At 43.0% G+C, this 19,975-nt stretch overlaps 2 protein-coding genes, 1 long non-coding RNA gene and 1 pseudogene across 4 annotated transcripts; 1 reads left to right on the top strand and 3 right to left on the bottom strand.

Annotated features, from left to right (window-relative positions):
• Positions 1-407: 407 nt before the first annotated feature.
• Positions 408-2,806, bottom strand: LOC147520029 (uncharacterized). 2 transcript variants are annotated; one of them, XR_015214352.1, is made up of 4 exons: positions 2,545-2,806; positions 2,252-2,328; positions 2,024-2,087; positions 408-1,829 (listed from the first exon to the last, which is right to left on the bottom strand). It is a non-coding gene; the product is annotated as an uncharacterized LOC147520029 (long non-coding RNA). The 2 variants fall into 2 exon arrangements; XR_015214353.1 differs by having other exon boundaries at positions 2,559-2,806.
• A 5,609-nt stretch (positions 2,807-8,415) lies between these two features.
• Positions 8,416-9,129, bottom strand: LOC147520028 (uncharacterized). The gene is made up of 2 exons (XM_086594228.1): positions 8,931-9,129; positions 8,416-8,867 (listed from the first exon to the last, which is right to left on the bottom strand). Exons 1-2 carry the CDS (start codon positions 9,127-9,129, stop codon positions 8,416-8,418), a joined length of 651 nt encoding a protein of 216 aa, XP_086450354.1.
• Positions 9,130-9,258: 129 nt separating this feature from the next.
• On the bottom strand, positions 9,259-10,811 carry LOC147520027 (uncharacterized). Its single transcript, XM_086594227.1, has 3 exons — positions 10,484-10,811; positions 10,141-10,235; positions 9,259-10,041 (listed from the first exon to the last, which is right to left on the bottom strand). The coding sequence occupies exons 1-3, from the start codon at positions 10,809-10,811 to the stop codon at positions 9,259-9,261; spliced, it is 1,206 nt and encodes a 401-aa protein (XP_086450353.1).
• A 5,443-nt stretch (positions 10,812-16,254) lies between these two features.
• LOC147520026 (putative aspartic proteinase GIP2 pseudogene) lies at positions 16,255-17,122 on the top strand (annotated as a pseudogene).
• The last annotated feature ends 2,853 nt before the right edge of the window (positions 17,123-19,975 follow it).

The raw sequence follows: 19,975 nt of genomic DNA, 5'->3' as shown, positions 1-19,975 counted from the left end.
AACGCCAAGATTATGGCACCCGCCGCAAGGAGTGCAAATGCCACAAAGAAAAACCTCAATTTGGTAAGAGGTCAACAAAAACACATTAGTCAACTTTTAACACAGATTTGTGATCTTAGAAAAAACTATATAAAGGAAAATCCAAAAGTCAATCTCACCCATTAATTACTTAGAGAGACCCATTTAATTCCATATACGGTTGTTGTGTTTACTACCGAGGTTCTTTATGCATAACATAGCATCACAAGCATTTGATCTTTAAAACAAGTGAGAGTTGATTTGCCTTTTTCTAAACTTTCACAAAGATTGATGGACAATCATTATATCTAGAAAACATTCGGTAGGACTTCTCATGGCTTGAAGCACATAAGAAGATCAGGGACGAGTATCTTCACAAATGTAAGTCTAATTGGACAAGTACGGGATCCATAAGCACACATAATCTCATGGACACAAGTTAATTCCTAATCGTCTCCCACCACATATATCAAGACTACCATATCATATATAATCATAGAATTGCCGAGAAATTGCAACAGACATTTGGTTAAAACTTAAAACTCAACGTCCAGCAGTAAGTTATACCGTCAAACAAAATGCTTTGTTCCAGCCCAGGTAGCAAGCAAATACATCAATACTTAAAATTAGCTAGATTCTTAAACCAAAGCATCCCAGACCGGCCCTATATACAACCAAAGGAGGCCCTAAACAGAAAACTAGAAACAGAACAAGAAAACCATGGATACATACAAAACACAGTTTATGGTATTTTTCACTTTATGACGGGTTTGCAAGTCAGCACCCAAGTCCCCAATCACATCCTGAACAGAATGATGTTGCTGGACTCTAACAGAGGCATGGTCAAAACTCACTGGTTTTCTTAAACCAACAGCAGGTGCAATGCTAGGAGTACTAGCTGCAGTTGGTGTAGCACTAGGGGAACTCGGTTCACTACTGAGTCAGGTAGTAGTACTAGAGTCAAGACTAGGTGAAGTTTCTCTTAAAAGGGTTCACATTAAAAATCTCATCTGCAATGCAATTATTCCATAGGAGCAGGCAAGCAAGTATCATTGACAACAACATTAATGGACTCCATAATTGACTTCATACGCCAATTGTAGACTCTAATGGTACGACTATTTGTAGAATAACCATGTAAAATAGCTTTGTCCTCAGGTGTCAAATTTCAAAGAGATTCTCTCGATCTCGACAAACATAAAGGATTCCCAAAGACACGAAAGTATTTTACATTGGTTTCCTACCAAACCCCGATTCATAGGTTGTATGCAAAGTGAAAACTCTATTTATAATGTAACAAGTAGTGTGAAGTGTAAACAGCCTCATTTTTGTTTCTTCATAGGTTGTATGCAAAGTGAAAACTCTATTTATAATGTAACAAGTATCATAGGTTGTATGCAAAGTGAAAACTCTATTTATAGTGTAACAAGTAGTGTGAAGTGTAAACAGCCTCATTTTTGTTTCAACTGACATCATTTTTGTTTCGGTAGAAATGACAAAGAGCTTGCATCGAATATTGTTGGTCTAATACATATTGTTGCATCCAATATTTTTGGTCTGATACATATTGTTGCATCCTGCATTCTTATTATTTAGTAGTACAAACAAGTGGTAGAACATGTGTAACACCATGACCCCTCACCCAAGGAGCCACGACGATATATGTATACGTTGTGGATTGGTTGTGGATTGAACGAAGGAAAAGAAACAAAAGCAGGGGAAATGACATACCTAAAACAGCATCTTTTCCAAGCCAGATAATATTAATATTCAAATCCTTGTAAATACCATGACATCTAACCATGGGACTCCTTTTGGAAACATGAACAAAACATACATGATTAAGATAAGTTATTATTATAATTCTCATTATAAAACTTTAATTAATACCAGGAAACATCATCAAATTAATACGTCATATTTTTAATCGATAAATTATTGGGGGCGCACAGATACACACAAGCACAAGTGATAGCAAAAAGAAAAAAAGAAAGAAATAACTCACACTGAATCGATGTCTTCTGATAACTAGAATTTGGTTACGAGTGGAAGTGCTTCAGTTTGCATAGCTACCATATCAAAATATTCAGTTAATAATAATAATAAGAAATATAACCTACAAAATAATAGTATAGTAAAAAACAAATGTAGTACCGATGAAGTCTATGTGATATATAATGAAGTCTATGTGATATATTGGTACAGAAACAACAACTAGTGAAGAGTACCATACCTTTAGTGTCACACTGTTGGATGCCTTCCGAAAGCCCATAACAAGTTTTCCCTCAGGGTCTAGCCTGCTGAATGTTACTGAAAAGGAAAATACAATGGATAAAGGGTCATATGTAACAGTTACTACGAAGACTGATGAACTAAATTTCAATAAAACATTAAAAATGAATGCCCGTGCATATCACGACTTTAGTAAAATGACATAATCAGGAAAAAAAATTGAGGTTAAAGTCACATGCTAAATATCAATATCACCAGCTTGTAACTGCATGGATTGTATGCATGGTGTCACACCTTCTAATACATACATTCTGCTGTTGTTATTTGGCCAAAATCAAAACTGGAACACCCATTCTTTCCCCTTTACATCTTGAATCCTTAAAAGAAGGCCTTCTGGCTGAGAAATAGGAGGAAAATATGCCTGCAAAACCAAACAGAAAAGAGAACTTCTCACTAAGAAAGAACTCAGAAATATTGGCAGCATATGGGCTTGTGCCTGACAAGAAGCCAACAAAGAGTAACTAGATGCTGCGCAATATCGATATCTGAAATCTAAGAACAATGGTTGCATCAAAGGCAGTCCTTTGTCATCGTTTATTTAATCGAGAAAGGAGTGACAAATATATATAGTTCACCAAAACCTATTCCAGTCAAAAATGGTCAACAGACAACAACAACGATAACGACAACCTGTTTATGATTTACTATTAGATTTTCTTCGATGTAAACCAAATTTTCCGCATCTTTGGCCCTAGACCGTTCACCCGTCCAAATTGAGACAAAATTACACCAAATAATTATTTTGTCATAGTAGGCACCCCAAATGTACAACCCATTCCAAATGTGGACCTACACAATGAATTGTTGGATACTAGTATTGTGTGCCCTCGTGCTAGAATCGACACATCTCTTCATTAAACACTACAACCTTTTGGACCATCTATTGCAACAACACAAAATAGGTAGGAACTTACCTCAAAGACATGCTTTTCGGAAGAACCAAACGGCCAATTCGAGAATGAACTCGAGATTAATATCCGGGCACAAGCAATTGGTTTCATAAGGTCGTGAGATTAATATCCTAAAAATAGTATCAGGACCTTCTTGCTTGTTTCTTGGAGCTCCCCAACAAGAACTAACTTCGTCCAAAATGAGATAAACCTTTACAGAGAAAATAAAAATTAGATAAACCATGACGAGACAAAAGAGCAAGTGAAAGAAAAGGTACCGTGTGGAAGTTAAAGACCAAATCTAGCTCATGAGGACGTTCTTTGAAGAAATGATCCAAAATCTCGAAAAAAAATGAATGCACTCTAAGTAAGCCATTTCATTATCGGTAATGTCAACACACATGGAGAAGAAGAGTCCAAAGATATCTCCGGTAGATAACCTTGTGTGTGCTAAACTGGCAAGGCCATGACATGAATTAATAAATAATAAACAATAATAAAATTGAAAGTAATAAGTCGGTAGAAAGAAACCTCGACAAAGTTTGTGAACTTGGGATCGCGATTAACAACCAGACGATGAACCTCGTATTCGACTTTGTGCTTTTCAGAAAGAGGAGGGGTTGAAGGAGAGAAAGAGGAACAAGGGTCACCAGCAAAGATAAGAAAACCCTAACCTAGTGGCTGTGAGAGAGAAAGAGAGGTTTTCTATATAGCGAGCGCGATTTCTTTTTTGTTTCCCTTCTTTCGAAATTTCAATGTTCTTTTGGTTTTTTTGGATTTGTAACACTTCTCAAACGATTTCTAAGCGTTAGCAATTAATTATGGAAATTCACCAAAATAAAGTAACGCTTTACAACATTACTAATGCTTATATAGCGTTGGCAACTTACGGTAAATAACCGTTGCAAAGCAAAAAAGATGCATGTTGCAAATAACCTATTATAGTGTAGTGGCGGGGAACTTTTGGGGTACTGTTGGAACCCCTCTACTTCCTCCCACTTTCTCCTCTTTTTTCCTTAGGTCTCTTCTCTCTAGATTCGCTGAAAAGTCCTCACTCTCTCTCTCCCACTGTTCTTTTTATACCCCTGGCCTTCTATCATAGTCGTCCACCTGTTCACTCATCCCACGCCCACTCTTCTTCCATGTGTAGGGTTTCTATCGTGTACCCGCGAGTCCGCGGGCCGATCCTATGCTCGTGAACTCTCCGCATATCTTACCTCGAGCCCATCCTTCTGCTGATCCTTTAGACCCCGGCTTCCCCTACCACAGCCTACCTCAGGCCAATATTACCTTGATCCTTTATATCACATATCCTACCACTACAGATGCCCCTTCTCAACTCTGTGGTCTTATATAGGCCTGGGGTCGAGAATTCTCCTCACTTATTTGCCTCAGCAACCAGCCTCCTTTTTCTGACTATATTCGTCGATATGTGTGTGCTGCAGTGAGTACTCATCACGTGCGTCTTTTCATTACCTCCTCGTACTCTGAGCCTCCACGTGTCACACATCCGTTGAACCACCTGCCAACTCTTCGGTTTCTTCACCCTAGGGATTTTACCCTTTTACCCTTCCCATACTTAAAATCCTGCTCATTTCTTCTTCCTCACTCACTTCACTTTGTTTTTCTCTCATTTTTCTTCTCTCCTTCTTCAACAACTCCTCCTTTTCCCACACATTCGATCCACTGAGACCCTTGGTGATTGCTCCGGTTCGACTCTTCTCTATTGGGATTCTGATTCAAGTTTGTCATTTCCCTTCCCTTTTTGGTTTAGTGTTTATCTTTAAATCCTTTTTTCCCTTTACATAGCAACTGTTTGAATCTTCCCTTTACTTCAAACTGTTCCTCCTCCTCTCTCGATATCGGCGTCCGACTCCGAGGACTCCTCTTCTTCCCGATCTACAGAGGTGGCCTCGCCACCTCCAGTGGTCGCTGCTGCAATCCCGTCCACATCTATGCGATTCATCCTTCAGTTACCGCCCCTTCCCCGAAGTTGCAGACCTAATTTGAATGCGATTAGGGCTGCCTACGGAATACCCGCTGACATCACCATAGAACATGTGCCATCTGTCACTCATTACCCTCATCTGGTTCCCTGATGGCCGGGGTCTCTTGTAGTTATTGTCGGTCAGATTGTCGCTGGGCTGCAACTTCCCCTCACATTGTTAGACGTTGAGGTGTGCAATCATTTCAACATCCCCCCTTGCCAAGGCATTGGGAACTTCTGGAGGTTAATATATGCCGCGAATTACTATAATAGGTCCGGGGATCCCAAACTGTCATGCTGCAATATTGTCTCCAACTATTTCATAAAGACCGATTACAAAAATGTCGATTAATGGGGTGCCAATCTTTACGCGGTCCTAAAAAAAGAAGTCATTTTTCCTTCGCATCACTATTTCTGACAAACTGTGGCATCACTACCCGCTGTATGTATCGGGGAATTTCTTGTCCGCGGACCTCCCCTCAGGACTGACACTTAATCACCTTGCTTTCCAATTTAGTGGTGAGTCTGGTTGTAGCCTCCTTCTGTTCTTGCAATTAACCCACGTTATTAACAATTTTATTGATGTCTCCTCATGCAGGTTGGTGCCCTGATTCCAAGTCTCGCATATACTCAGGAGTCACCACTCTCGTCTTTGAAAGACTCCGCAGTCTAGGATCGGCCCAAGCTGCCTTTCTAAACCTCCATCCGTCCACGGGTACCCCACTGTTAGAAGTGCCCGCACTCCACAACATCGCGGGCTTCTCCACGCCTTTTTATCGTCCACCCCCTCCCAAAGAGAGGAAACCTCGAGCATCGCCTCCTCCCCAAGAAACGCTCCCGCCTCCACACTCCTCGTCGCCGCCCTATCCGCGACTCCTGAAATTCTTCCACCGCTCTTGCACCAAGTGACCCTCTTTCCCCATCCGCTCCAGAACCCTTTTCTTCTTACAGATCCATTTCTACCTGGGAAGATCAACATACCCCTCCACTCTCTCCCTCCGCAAACATGGATATCACAAAAATGAAGCTGTTTGACAGCGATGATGATGATGATGAAGTAATGGAAGTCTCGCCTACCGAAGTGGCGGCTTCCGCGGAGGGGCCTCCCACCAAAAGACCGAGGATATCTGAATCCGCAGAACTTGCCCCTACAACTCTGGCACTTGACTCTGCGGCCCCTACAGTGCCCGCCTGTCGGCCTGGTAAAGAGCATGCCCTCCCTTCCGGCAAAGAGATTGCCCCTGAAGAGTTCACCCCTACTTTCAAAGTTCGCAACCGTAAGGTTAATGTCGTGGACTCTGCCCTTGAAAATCTTGTTGTGGCCTCCTCCCTCTTCTATGGTTCTCACCTCCCAAAAGATATGGTCTACGCAGAAGGAGGAACCTTTGAACAACACCGGACTTCCCTTTACACCAACTGGGAGAAGGTATCAGTTCTTATCTCCGCTCTTGTTCTCTCATTTTTCTCCTCTGACTTGTTGTCCTTCTCGTTTTCAGGTGAGCCTTGACATCTCCTACATGATCCGCGGTCTATTTGGCGCTCGGGCCAAGGTGGATTCCCTGGAGAAGGAATCCAGTGGTCCCAACGGACTAAGAGCCACTTGTGCCCATCTCCAGTGAGATATAGAAGCTGTGGAACTAGCCAAAAACCAGGCCCAAGATGAGCTAAAGACTGCGGAAACCAACCTCCAACAAAATATGGATGGGGTCAATGATCGCTTGAGTTACCAACGTGCAATTCTCCTCCTATAGCACCAATCCAATCTGGATGCTCTTGCTCTGCAGCATCAGGGAAGTATTGTGGCACTTTTAGACCAGTACAAGGTGGACATGGTCACTCTCCAAAACTGCTTTAAAGCTCTGGCAGACAAGAGGGTGGCCAAGAAAATACAAGAAGAACATGATTGGCTTCTCAAGGAGGGTCGTCTTCTGCCCGAGAAGCCGCCCACCCCTGCTGAGAAGTCCACAGAAGGGAACCTTGAAGCTGCAGTGGGAACCGAAGTGTTGGGATCCACCGTGGAAGACAACACCACGGAAGCTGTCACTACTAATGACGAGATCTCTGCTGCGGTTCCCACCTCTATGGAGCCGCCCCCGAAACATTTTGAGACTCAGATTGAGGATTTCTTATCTTGGTTTTATTACTATGTATGCTCGTTCGTGCAAATTCTGTACTCCTTTTGTTATGACTTTGACATTGTGGATGTTTTCTTTCAAGTACTAGTGTTACATCCTTCAATACTTTCATTTTTTATTAATTAAGTATTGATGCTCTTTGGAATCTGTTTGCTCTTCCACTCGTACTTTACTTTGCACAATAGCACATGCATCCTACAAGATAATATAAGAACCCCTCTCTTGTCCTCTACTCATGCTTTCTGGTTGTCCCTCTTCTCGTTATTTTGCACAACTCTATGCACTGGGGCCTTTCCCCCCAAGAACTCACTGGGGCCTCTCCCTCTGCCCCACAGATTGACTTGGATATCATGTCTGCTATGGTCTTTTCCCACCCGCCATCTCCCAACGGCTGAGGAACCTGCTGGGGCAACTCACCTTGCCCCCAAGTTTGATTCGGACTTCATATCCGTGAAGGGGGCTCCCCGTTTCTCCCCCGCTATCTGCCCCAAGTTAGATTCGGACCTCATGCGGTGATGAGCACCCCAACTCACATTGCCCCCAATTTTGATTCGGACGTCATATCCACGAAGGGCTCTCCCTGGCTGTCTCGATGGCTGATAAGTCGGCTGGGGGCAACTCATATTGCCCCCAAGTTTGATTCGGACCTCATAATCGCGAAGGGTTCCCATTTGTCTCGTTGGTGATGGCCGGACCGGGGCAACTCACCTTGCCCCCAAGTTTGATTCGGACCTCATGTCTGCGAAGGGCTCTTCACCCCCCCCCCCCTGCTATCTCTCGTTGGCCGATGAGCCCTTAAAAAATTGCTACATCAGTTTCTCAAAAATTTCGTTGTATTATATATTTGCAAACAGCTCAAGTCCCTTGCACTGGACCTGTATTACATTTAAGTGTAAAACCTTTTCAACATTCTCACATTCCCAGGCCTCTCTACCAATTTTCCTTCCATTGTTCGCAGCTTGTAGGTGCCAGCCCCTCCGACATCCACCACTATGTAGGGTCCCTCCCAATTTGGGCCCAACTTCCCGTCCTTTGCTCTCTTGGTACTCAGTGTCACTTTGCGTAGCACGGAGTCTCCTACTCGGAACTGTTGCTACTTCAGCCTCTTGTTATACTGCCTTTGCAAGCATTTGTGGTACCCCTCTAGCCTGACACGCGCGGAGTCTCTCATCTCCTCTACCAAATTCAAGTCCCTAGATAGTATGCCCCAGTTCAAACCCTCTTCCACCACCTTAGTTCGTGTCATGGAAGCCACCATTTCCGACGGGATCACTGCCTCTATGCCGTAAGCTGGCAAGAACGGAGTCTCTTTGGTGGTAGTTCGCAGTGTAGTTCGGTAAGCCCAGAGCACATGATCACTCAATTCATCAGCCCACGCCCCTTTCTGATCTTCCAGTTTTCTCTTGAGATTGTCCATTATGGTCTTGTTGGATGATTCTGCTTGTCCATTGCCCTCTGGATTGTAAGGAGTAGAAAATCCTTGTTTCACATTGTATGCCTGTAGGAAATCTTTCACCTTTGATCCCGTGAACTGTGTCCCATTGTCTGCTATGATGGAGTGCGGCAGCCAAACCTACATATGATGTTTTCCCATAGAAATTTAATCACCTGCTACAAGGCCACGACCTCTATTCATTTGGTGAAATAATCTATAGCAGCTAGCATGAATCTCCTTTTGTCGCTGACCATAGGTAGAGGACCCACTATATCCATGGCCCACATGGCGAATGACCACAGACTTGATACATTGTGCAGCGGCTCGACGGGCGTGAATATCAATTGAGAAAACCTCTGACATTATCCACATTTTTTAGCAAACTCCACCACGTCCCTCTTCATATGGGGCCAAAAGTAACCCTGGGCTAAAAGCCGGTGCGCTGTGGTTCTTCCCGCTGAATGGCTTCTGCAATCTCCCCCATGCAACTATGCTAGTACCTCATGTGCCAGATTCAGCCCCAGGCATTTCAACAGTGGTCCATTGAAATTCTTTCGGTACAGCTCCTTCTAACAATGTATATCTCCACGACGTCTGTTCCAATCTTCTCCTCTCTTTCTTATCATCTACCTCTCCTCCGGACAGATAGTGCTTAATAGGGTCCATCCATCCTCCTACCCCTTCCTCGGCTTGGCATACCTCTCCCGCCTCCTCGATGCTCGGCTTCTCCAACCTCCTTACCCTTATCGTTCTTTCTTCGAACCCCGGTATTGCGGCCGCCACATAAGCTAGGGCGCCTGCGTGTCTGTTCTCACCACGACCCAAATGTACGAACCTGACCATTTTGAACTTCTCAGCTTTTCTGTGTACAACCTCCAAATATCTCGACATTCGCGCACATCTCACGACGAATCCTCCATTTGCCTGACATACTACCAAATTCGAGTGTGAATACACCGTCAACTCATCCACCCCCAAATCCTCTGCCATTCCCAACCCTGCTATCACAACCTCATATTCGGACTCATTGTTGGTTGCCGCAAACCCCAGCTTTATAGTTAATTCTATTCTGTCGTTGTCTGGAGTAACCAATACAACCCCTATTTCGTTGCACATATCTGTGGAGGACCCATCCGTGAATACTCTCCATCCGTTCCTTTTATCCCATGGATCTAGCAAGTCCGACTCCCCCTCATGTTCTGGTTCCATGACCATCTCCTCCCCCCAAGTTGGATCCTCCGCTGGGAACTCCGCCACTGTCTGTGCTTTCTCCGCGGTCCTTATCTGATATTGAATTTCATAAGCACTTAGCATCACTACTCATTTAAGCATTCTTCCGGACTTCTCTGCTTTCAGTGCTTCCTTGAGGGGCAGGTTTGTTACCACCACTACTGAGTGTGCTTCAAAATAGGGTTTCAACTTCAATGCCAAGAATATGAACGCCAAAGCGTACTTCTCAACTCTACTATACCAGGTCTCTGCATCCAACAAAGTTTTGCTATGGAAATACACCGATTTTTCTAATCAACCACTCCTACGAGGATTGAGCTTACTGCGTACTCTGTAACCCCCAGATACAAGTACAATTTCTCCCCCTGTTCTGGCCGCGACAACAAAGGAGCCTTGCCCAAATATCTCTTCAGCTCTTGAAACGCCTCCTCGCACTCTTTTGTCCATAAGAAATCGGGTGTACTTCTTAGTAATCGATATAGCGGCCTACACTTACCTGAGGACTTTGAAATGAATCTATTCAAGGTCGTGACTCTTCCCGCTAGCCGTTGTACTTCCTTAACGTTCTGCGGCGATGGCATCTCCACCAAGGATCTTATCTGTTCGGGGTTGGCTTCTATTCCCCGGTGAGTAACAATGTAACCCAGGAACTTCCCCGTGGTCACCCCAAACGTGCACTTCTCTGGATTTAATTTCAAATTGTGCCTCTGCAGTATTCCGAATGTCTCTCTTAGACCCTCTAAATGCTCCTCCTCCGACATACTCTTTTCCACCATGTCATCTATGTATATTTCAATTCCCTTTCGAATTTTGCTTTCAAACATTTTTTCTCCCAACCGCTAGAAGGTATCCCCGGCGTTCTTCAATCCAAACGACATCCTCGTAAAACAATATGTACCGCCTTCCACCACAAAGGCCATATTCTCCTGATCTGGCCCGTACATTGCGACTTGATTGTATCCCATAGATGCATCCATGAATGAAAATATTTTGAATCCCGCTGTTCTATCTACCAATTCATCTACTCGCGACATGGGATAACTGTCTTTGGGGCACTCTAAGTTAACATCTATAAAATCAACACACATACGGACCTTGCTATTCTTTTTCGGTACCGCGACGACGTTGGACAACCAGTATAAGAATTCCACTTCTCGTATTATTCCAGCTCCTTTCAACCTCGCGACCTTCTCGCAAATTCCCTCAGCATACTTCGGCCTAACGCTTCGCATTTTTTGTCTTACAGGCTTAGCATCTTCCTTCATGTGCAAACGGTGACATGCGAATCCTGGGTCTAATCCAGTGACATCCTCAATTACCCAAGCAAAGACATCCTTGTTTTCGGACAAGAACTGAGCCAACTTACTCTTCCCCTCCTCCGGCAAATTAGACCCTACTGATGTGAACTTCTCTTCCTCTCCCTCCCCTAAATTCACTATTTCGATCTCATCGAGGGTCTTCGGTCCCACCAACGACTCCGCCTCCCCTCTAGAGGCGCACTGTAATTGCTATGCTTGTCTCTTCCTAGGGTTTGTCGTCTCTCCTTCTGACCTGCCAACCAAACACTTCACTGTACCCTGATGACTATTCTTGGCCGTTACCTGATCCCCGCAGACTTCATACATCCCAGTTGTGGTGGGAAATTGTATCACCTGGTAGTATGTTGATGGTATCGCTTTCATCTCGTGGATCCAGCGCCTTTCTAGAATTGCGTTGTATTGCGAGTTAGAATCTACTACCATAAATCAGGTGAAGACCGTCACCGGACCCATTGTAACGGGTAATAGGAGTTCCCCCATGGGCTCCGTAATACTCCCATTGAATCCATATAAGTTGGATCACGGAGGTCTCAGCTGCTCCGGATCAATTCGCATTTCCTCCAAAGCTCCTCTGAACAACAAGTCCACGACACTACCGTAAATCAATCAACACCCTCTTAACCATGTAATTGCCTATCACTACTGTAATGACTAATGCGTCTTCATGGGGAGAATCAACAGCTCAGAGATCCGCACTGCTGAATACAATCCTATCTCCTCCTTCCGCCAACCATGACTTTGGTCACGGATTGTTTGCTACCTCATGGATCTGCTGGATGCTCGCGGTTCTCCTTATCTTTTCTCTATGAGCATTGTGACTCAACACCTCCCCGCTAAAAATCACATTAATGGTTCCCAGTATTCTGCCCAGGGGCAGCACTTGCTTCTCATTCTGCGCGCCCCTCACAATCTCTCTCATCATCCCTTTCTCTACCAACCTCTGAACCAACCATTTTAATGCGTAACAGTCATTAGTCTCATGATTTCGTACCTAGTGATATGCGCAGTATGCCTTATCTGGTATTTCTATCGGTGTGCTCCGCGGTCCTTCATATGCCTACAGGTTCTTAATCAAGGGCAAGATCTCACTCAATGACCTATTCAGCAGTGTCTACTCCATCTCGCGGTATGACTTTCTCTCCCTATTCTCTCTTCTGAATTCTGATCCCCTCTCGGTTTCTTTCAGACCGTGAGGAGTATCCACGATACCCACCACCCCTTTTTTCGGACGTCTCTGTTCTCCGGTGTTCCCCGCCTTTCTCCAAAGATAGCACTGTCTTCCCTGACCTCCTGGAATATTTTTGCATGGTGTCCTCATACCTTATATATTTCTCCACCCGAGGATACAGCTCGTGCAAGGTCGCGATCTCATTCTTAGCCACAGACTGATGTACTCTTATTCCCGGTCACAGACCTCTTTCAAACTCTATTATTGTGGTTCTCTTATCCATGTTTTCCACCTTCAACGTCTCTGCTTTGAATCTGCACAAGTAGTCCCTTACTGACTCCGCGGATCTTTGCCTAACATTGAATAAAGTCGCTATGTCCATCACTCGCCTTTTCTGATGTATGAAATGGTCTATGAATGCTTGCTCCATCTCCTGGAAATTATTGATGCTTCTAGCCGGCAATCTGTAGTACCAGTCCGACGCCCCTCCTTTAAGGCTAGCTGGGAACATCATACACCGCATCCCATCATACCGAGCCTCTTACCAAAGAGGCATCTGCTGTCGGAAATGGTGAATGTGATCTGCTGGGTCTCCTTTGCCATCATATCTCTCAAACTGGGGCTGGTTGAAATGCTTCGGAACCTTTGAAGCCCAGATGGCGTCCGCTAACAGATTACGGTTCAGACCAGCCACCATTTGGCTAGCCGCTCCTCCGCGACCTTTCGCCTGCTGAAGATTCGCCTCCCTATCATTGTTTATCATCTCCTGGACTTGTTCCATCGTCAAACCGGTCACCGGGTTTTCGACGAGATCTGGCGCACCTGCTTTGTTGTCAGACTCCTCACTTACTTCTTCCTCCGCCATTTCTTTTTCTCTTCTCAGTGCATCGTTCTCCTCTCACAACCTTATAATCTCCTCTTGCATAAGTCGCGTTTCTTCTGCTGCTGACCCCACTATTGTCTCCTCTGCTCGATTTCCCTCTTCATCACTCACCACCTTCGGCGCCGGCTCCTGCACTACTATCCTTTTTGGTCTACCCACCCATCTCTTCGCTCCTGTTGCCATCTTTGAGTTGCTTTGATCTGTTCCCCACAGACGGCGCCAAATATTGGAACCCCTCTACTTCCTCCCACTTTCTCCTTTTTTTTTCCCCTTAGGTCTCTCTCTCTCTCTCTCTCTCTCTCTCTCTCTCTCTTCTTTTTATACCCCTGCCCTTCTATCATAGTCGTCCACCTGTTCCCTCATCCCACGCTCACTCTTTTTCCACGCGTAGGGTTTCTACCGTGTACCCACGAGTCCGCAGACCGATCCTGTGCTCGTGAACTCTCCACATATCTTACCTCGGGCCCATCCTTCTGCTGATCCTCTGCACCCTAGCTTCCCCTACCACAGCCTACCTCGGGCCAATATTACCCCGATCCTTTATATCACAGATCCTACCACTACATTGTAATGTATGTATATAGGAATATAGGATCCAAGGAAGTTCCAGAGATTAGTTAACTTACAACAAATTAGCTAATTAATCAAGTTTGAAAAATTCCGTAAAAAAACATACACACAAGCTGGTTTATGTAATGTAATGTGTCGGTCTAGGCCTCTCAAAAGTGGAAGTATTAGCACGCAAGCTTGCAATTTCTATTGCGTATGGAGAATAATAAGATCTTGAAGATTTTGGATCAAGTCTTAACTAAAAAGAGACGCGCATTTGAATGTGCTTAGTGAGATGTCATTGCCTTATCCATTTCTAGATGTATCTTTTATGTTTTAATTAAAAATTAAATAATGAAAGCTTTCTTTCATACCTTATATAATAAAAATATAATTAGCTAATTCTTTCATAAACTATTTCAAATCAAATTCTTCTCCGTGATATAATAAAAATACACTATAATATTCATAACAAGTATGTGAACCGTGCTACGCATCGGTTTTTTTCAAATATTTAAATATGTCGCTCTAACATCTTTAAAAAATAATATAAAAACATTAGGAAGGGTTGATTATAATTTCAGTGACATGAATGAGGTTTTCTAAATTATTTTAAATAATATGAAAACTAATTCTAATTTCAGTGAGGTGAGAGAGTTTTTTGTAAATTACTTAAAACGGAAGGAGCTGATTAGAATAATTGAGGGAGGTGTTTTAAATTGTAAAACATGAGAGATTAGAAATAGCCTATTCGGTTGAGAAGTGTGGTTCCTGATAACCCGACTATCATATAGTGTAGAGATGAAAGCACAATATGGAACAACTGGTACATGATTAGGGAGGGGTTCTAGGGACATATATTACAAAAATACATAAACAAACTCATAATTTTTATGGCATTTCTAAGTATTAGATTTGGCTAATTTTTTGTACATATGATCTTCCAACGACTTTAAATATTGTCACAAAAAATTATTCAAATCCGAAACTTCTAACCCCATCAATTGTAGTCAACAAATTAAAATTTTTGGCTAATTATAGATCATTCATTTTCACCATTTTTTATACTATATTTAGCGAGTTTATAAATTTTTGATTATTTTGATTATTTGTAACAATGTTTAGAATAGTTAGGAAATCATATATCTACAAAAAAAATTAGCTTAATATAAAATTTATAAATGCCCTAACGATTGTTTTTATAAAATATGTCCTTAGAATCCTTCCCTCGTTGAAAATACTATTTGTGGTACTTCAATTTGGGTGCGTTAAGTACAAAAATATCGTACAGTCTTGGAATGTTAACAACACTTCAAAACTTATCCATTATTCAACTTGTCTAAGTAAGTTTCTGTCAAAGTTTGTTGATATAATTAAGTACTAAATTTTTTTGTGAAATCCAGTCCAAAACAGTTGAAGGATGAAAAACAGTTAACGTGAGGGAAGACAAGCTAAGTATATTAATTCGAGCATTCTCCCCACACAATTGTATCTGCTAGGTAATGAATTTTGATATCAAATATGGTCAATGAAGCGAATATCAAATTTTTTATACTATATATGCTGAAGAATTCTGAATTCGTTGTCAAAAAACAACCAGTAAGAAATTGAAATTTTATCGAAAAAAAACAAAAAAAAAGTAAGAAATTGAAATGACAAATACCTCAAATGCTCCTAATGGGCAATGGTAGTATGATTACTCTAAGGAACTATGTCAAAGTCAAATGTCGAAACCCAAACTGCTATAGATCTATCTGTAACTTAAATAATGTATTAGCTGCTTTAGCTGGCTAGTGTCGCCATTTTTGACGTGAGACCGCCTATGCGGCATATCCCCCCAGACCTGAAATCAACACTTCAAAGTTCAAACACAACCTAAAAACTATATAAAGAGTATTCCTACGCAAGGCCCAAAATTTCGATATCGGTTAATATATCGGTGTACCCAAAAACCGAGATATATCGGATATCTCGGTTTTTTTGTGACCAGTCCAAAGTTTCTAAAATATCGGATATCTCACCGATATATCTCGGATATCTCGCCGATATATTTCGGATATATCAGATATTTCGGAAATTTCAATATTAAGTTATTAACAATTGGTCAAAAAGTCAACTGATATATATCGATTATCTCGAAAATATCGATTATATCGGCGATATAAACTTTCATATCGGAAATTCCGATATATCTCGGAAAAAAAGGGGTTCAATATTATGTGGATATATGTCGGAAATATCGATATCGGTGTACCAATTTACCGAGATATATCGGCGAGATATAGGATATCTCGGCGATATTTTGGGCCATGCTCCTACGCAACTTCTTCTCACAATATTCCGTCAAAATGGCTTCTTCTCTTCAATTCATTCTCTTGTGCTCCATTTTTCTCTTCTCCAACTCCTTCTCCACTGCCCAACCTTCTTTTCGCCCACATGCACTGGTCCTTCCAGTCTCTAAAGATGCATCCACACTCCAATACGTAACACGTATCAGTCAAAGAACCCACCCCACTTGTTTCCATCAACGTAGTTGTGGATCTCGGTGGTCAATACTTATGGGTTGATTGCGATCGAAACTATGTGTCGTTGTCATATACCCCTGCACGTTGTAACTCAGCACAATGCTCTCTTGCTAGCTCTGGTGCGTGTGGTACATGCAATGGCCCTGCTAGACCAGGGTGCAACAACAACACTTGTAGTCTTTTTCCAGAAAATACCGTGACCCGCACCGCTACTGGCGGCGAAGTAGCCCAAGATGTTGTTTCTCTTCAAGCAACAAATGGTAAAAACCCTGGTCCCGTTGTTTCTATACCGCGTTTTCTCTTCACATGCGGGTCTACCTTTTTGTTAGAAGGACTAGCTAGTGGTGTTCAGGGTATGGCCGGACTAGGGCGTGGTCGTATTGGTTTACCATCACAATTTGCTGCTGCATTTAGTTTCAACAGAAAATTCGCAGTTTGCTTAACATCTACAACATCAGCAAATGGCGTTATTTTCTTTGGAAATAGCCCATATGTTATGCTTCCAAATATCGACATCTCAACATCACTTATCTACACCCCACTCCTCATCAACCCAGTTAGCACTGCCGGAGTATTTTCACAAGGTGAAAAATCAGTTGAGTACTTCATTGGGGTCAAGTCAATCAAAGTCAACGAAAAGTCAATCTCATTGAACACATCATTGCTTTCTATTAGTAGTGTTACGGTCTAGTTTGAACCTAATAGGCTTCATAGGTCCGGAGAACCTGATGGGCTTTGTAGGTCCGGAGGAATGAATGGGCTATTAGGACGAAGTCCAAAGAAGAGGAGTACGCAAAAACCATAGAGCAGAGGATATTGAGTAATTGGCTTGGCGGTGGATCTGTATGTGCCACGTAGTAGAGGACACGTGGGAGTAGCGCAATGGAAGGATGAAAACAAGATCAAGAGTTAAGCGTAGAGTGCGGAGGATCGAGTATAGCGGTGGATCTGTATGGACTATATAGTAGAGGACGCGTGGGAGTAGCACAATGGATGGATGAAAACAAGATCAAGGGTTGCCGTAGAGTCGCGGAGGATCGAGTATAGCGGTGGATCTGTATGGACTACATAGTAGAGGACACGTGGGAGTAGCACAATGGATGGATGAAAGCAAGATCAAGGGTTAAGCGTAGAGTGCGGGGGACCGAGTATAAGAGAGAAGGAAAAACCTAATAGAAGGGGAGGAAAAAACAGAGAGGGAGTGAACAGCCAAGAAAAAGGAGAGGAAGAACTAGGTTAAGAAATTAGGTCATAATATTGGCGCCGTCCGAGGGGACTGAACCCACGACCACGAGGTTGAAACCGTAGAGGTAGGAGAAGGTTGGACATCACCGAAAGGAAAACAATAAGAGAAACGAAGATAGAGGTCGTGGCGGCAGACGGAGGAGAGAGGGTAGTCCAGACAAAATTGGTAGGAGGAGAAATAGATCTGACTGTGGTGGAAAGAATGAAAGAGATGGAGGTTTGTTTGATAGAAGAAAATGAAAGGTTTAGAGGAGTGAAGGGAGTGACGAAGATGAGAAGAGAGGAAAAGCAGCAAGTACAACACATGCTAGAAAGAGAAAAAGAGTCGGGGAGCGGCGAACCAGACAGTAGCGGGGTTGAGACATAACCTAGTAGTAGCGGTGGTGAGAGCGGTGGAGGTACCCAAAAACTTTGTTCACCTTAGTTCGACATATTTGATGGAAAGGAGGATCCAGTGCACCACCTCCAACATATTCAATTTGCCAGCAGTTGGGACGGTGGTAAGATAAGAAGTTTGATTGGTTGTGGTGTATATTTTTTCCGGCAAGTCTTAAAGAAGGAACTTCCAATTGGTTTTACCGTTTGCCGGCGGAGGGCATAAAGAGCTTCAATGATCTGGAGAAGGCATTTGTTACTCATTACATCCGATCCATTAGAAAAAAAAAGATGGGTGGACGTTTCGGCATTGTTTTGTGTGAAATAGGAGGACGGTGAAGCATTGAGAGACTATGTCAACAGGTTCAACGCAGAAGATATGGAGGTAGAATACCTAGACTAGAAGACCGCGGTAATAGCAGTTAGAAATGGAGTGCGTCAATGGAGTGAAGCAGCGCGATATGTCTATAATCGGTGAGGAAGGGATATCGGTTTGGCGAGTCGTACCCAAAATAAGTTGGAGAAGTACATATGATGGGAGGACTATATATCATGGACTAGTAAGAAAATGGGGAGAAGGTCGGCCTTTACCCATGATGAAGCGGTGGTGGTAATAACTCTCCTAGTAGGAACTTTCTTACCAAACAAATTTTAATTGATTGTAGTAGCTTAGTGGATTTATTGGTTCAGAAGTGCCTAGATGAAATGCATACATAGACCTTGGCCTTAAGAAATGCTAAAAGTAATTTATTTGGCTTTAACAAAATTATGATTGAACCCCTGGGGATAGAATTGCTAGTGTTTGTAGGCCCGATTATCGTGGTGACCACGGTTGTCGTAGTAGAGTCCACGCCCAAAGATTCAAGTGCAATAGAAGTCGCCCCATCTACTTACTACAAAGTGGTGAGATCTCCCACAAATCCAAAATGGGAGGTAACGATATTAAATGGGACAAGTCTGCATGCATAAGCAAGTTACCTTGCCACGCGATGAGCGATGTTTTGAAAGGCAGTTGAGGGTCGAGGGAGCAATACTACCCCAATTATGCTTCATGTAAACTGTGGACGACACTGGCCGATGAATACAAAATCTAGAGCAGTGGAATCGAACTGAATGAAGAAATAATAAGGAGAGAACACCGCTGGAAGCCAATGAAAGACAAAGTGGGGTCCAAACCGAGAAGGAACATACCCAATGAATTTTGCGTAGGGGCTAATGGAGCATATATACAAATTGAATTATCCAGACGGAGCAAATACGTGGTTAGATCCCCTATTACAATAGGGACTTATGAAATCAAGAGAGACCAATCCGCAGCACAAGCAAGTTATTTCGCTACAGTGAAAGATATATATGGTGAAAAGAAATGGTGGGGCAGAAAAGTTCTAAACCCCAAGAGAAAGCATATCAATTATAGATAGGGATGTCCACGGATAAGCCTCATCCGCGGACCAAATCTAACTGTGGAGGAGGTACAAATGGTCAATTTGATCGAGGGTAATGAAGTGGAACTTATTGATGTGGGAACATTGTTAGCATGATCTATCATGGAAGAAGAAACTAGTAAAATTATCAGAATCAAATAATGCAATTGATATAGTGTTTTGTAAATGATATGTAATGAAAATGATATTTTCTTTTTCATAACATAAATCTTTTTACTTGTTCTCCAAAGGAAAAGGGGGCAGATAATAGTTGTCCCTGGACTTGGCATGGTGCACCAGTCCGAATCAAAGATATAGGGGCGGAGGTCCCTGGATGCGGCATGGTACGCCAGTCCGAATCAAAGACTCGGGGGCAGATAATAGTTGTCCCCGGACTTGGCATGCGCCGATCCGAATCAAAGATATAGGCGGAGGTCCCCGGATGTGGCATGGTACGCCAATCCGAATCAAAGACTTGGGGCGGAGGTCCCTGGACACGG

Source organism: Coptis chinensis, chromosome 2 (assembly GCF_015680905.1).
Source record: "Coptis chinensis isolate HL-2020 chromosome 2, ASM1568090v1, whole genome shotgun sequence".
In the NCBI taxonomy this organism is placed as follows: domain Eukaryota; kingdom Viridiplantae; phylum Streptophyta; class Magnoliopsida; order Ranunculales; family Ranunculaceae; genus Coptis; species Coptis chinensis.
Note: the sequence above shows the minus strand (reverse complement) of the source record. Positions and strands in the feature narration are given on the sequence as shown.

Excerpts from the sequence above, each read along its gene's own strand:
- LOC147520027 (XM_086594227.1), bottom strand. The coding sequence starts at position 10,811 with ATGTTTGAAAGCAAAATTCGAAAGGGAATTGAAATATACATAGATGAC. Across the intron at positions 10,236-10,483 it reads ATTCATTTCAAAGTCCTCAG|AGACCTGGTATAGTAGAGTT; the intron begins GTAAGTGTAGGC and ends TGTTGGATGCAG. Across the intron at positions 10,042-10,140 it reads AAGCACACTCAGTAGTGGTG|ATAAGGACCGCGGAGAAAGC; the intron begins GTAACAAACCTG and ends ATTCAATATCAG.
- LOC147520028 (XM_086594228.1), bottom strand. The coding sequence starts at position 9,129 with ATGTGGATAATGTCAGAGGTTTTCTCAATTGATATTCACGCCCGTCGA. Across the intron at positions 8,868-8,930 it reads AGGTCGTGGCCTTGTAGCAG|ACAATGGGACACAGTTCACG; the intron begins GTGATTAAATTT and ends CCATCATAGCAG.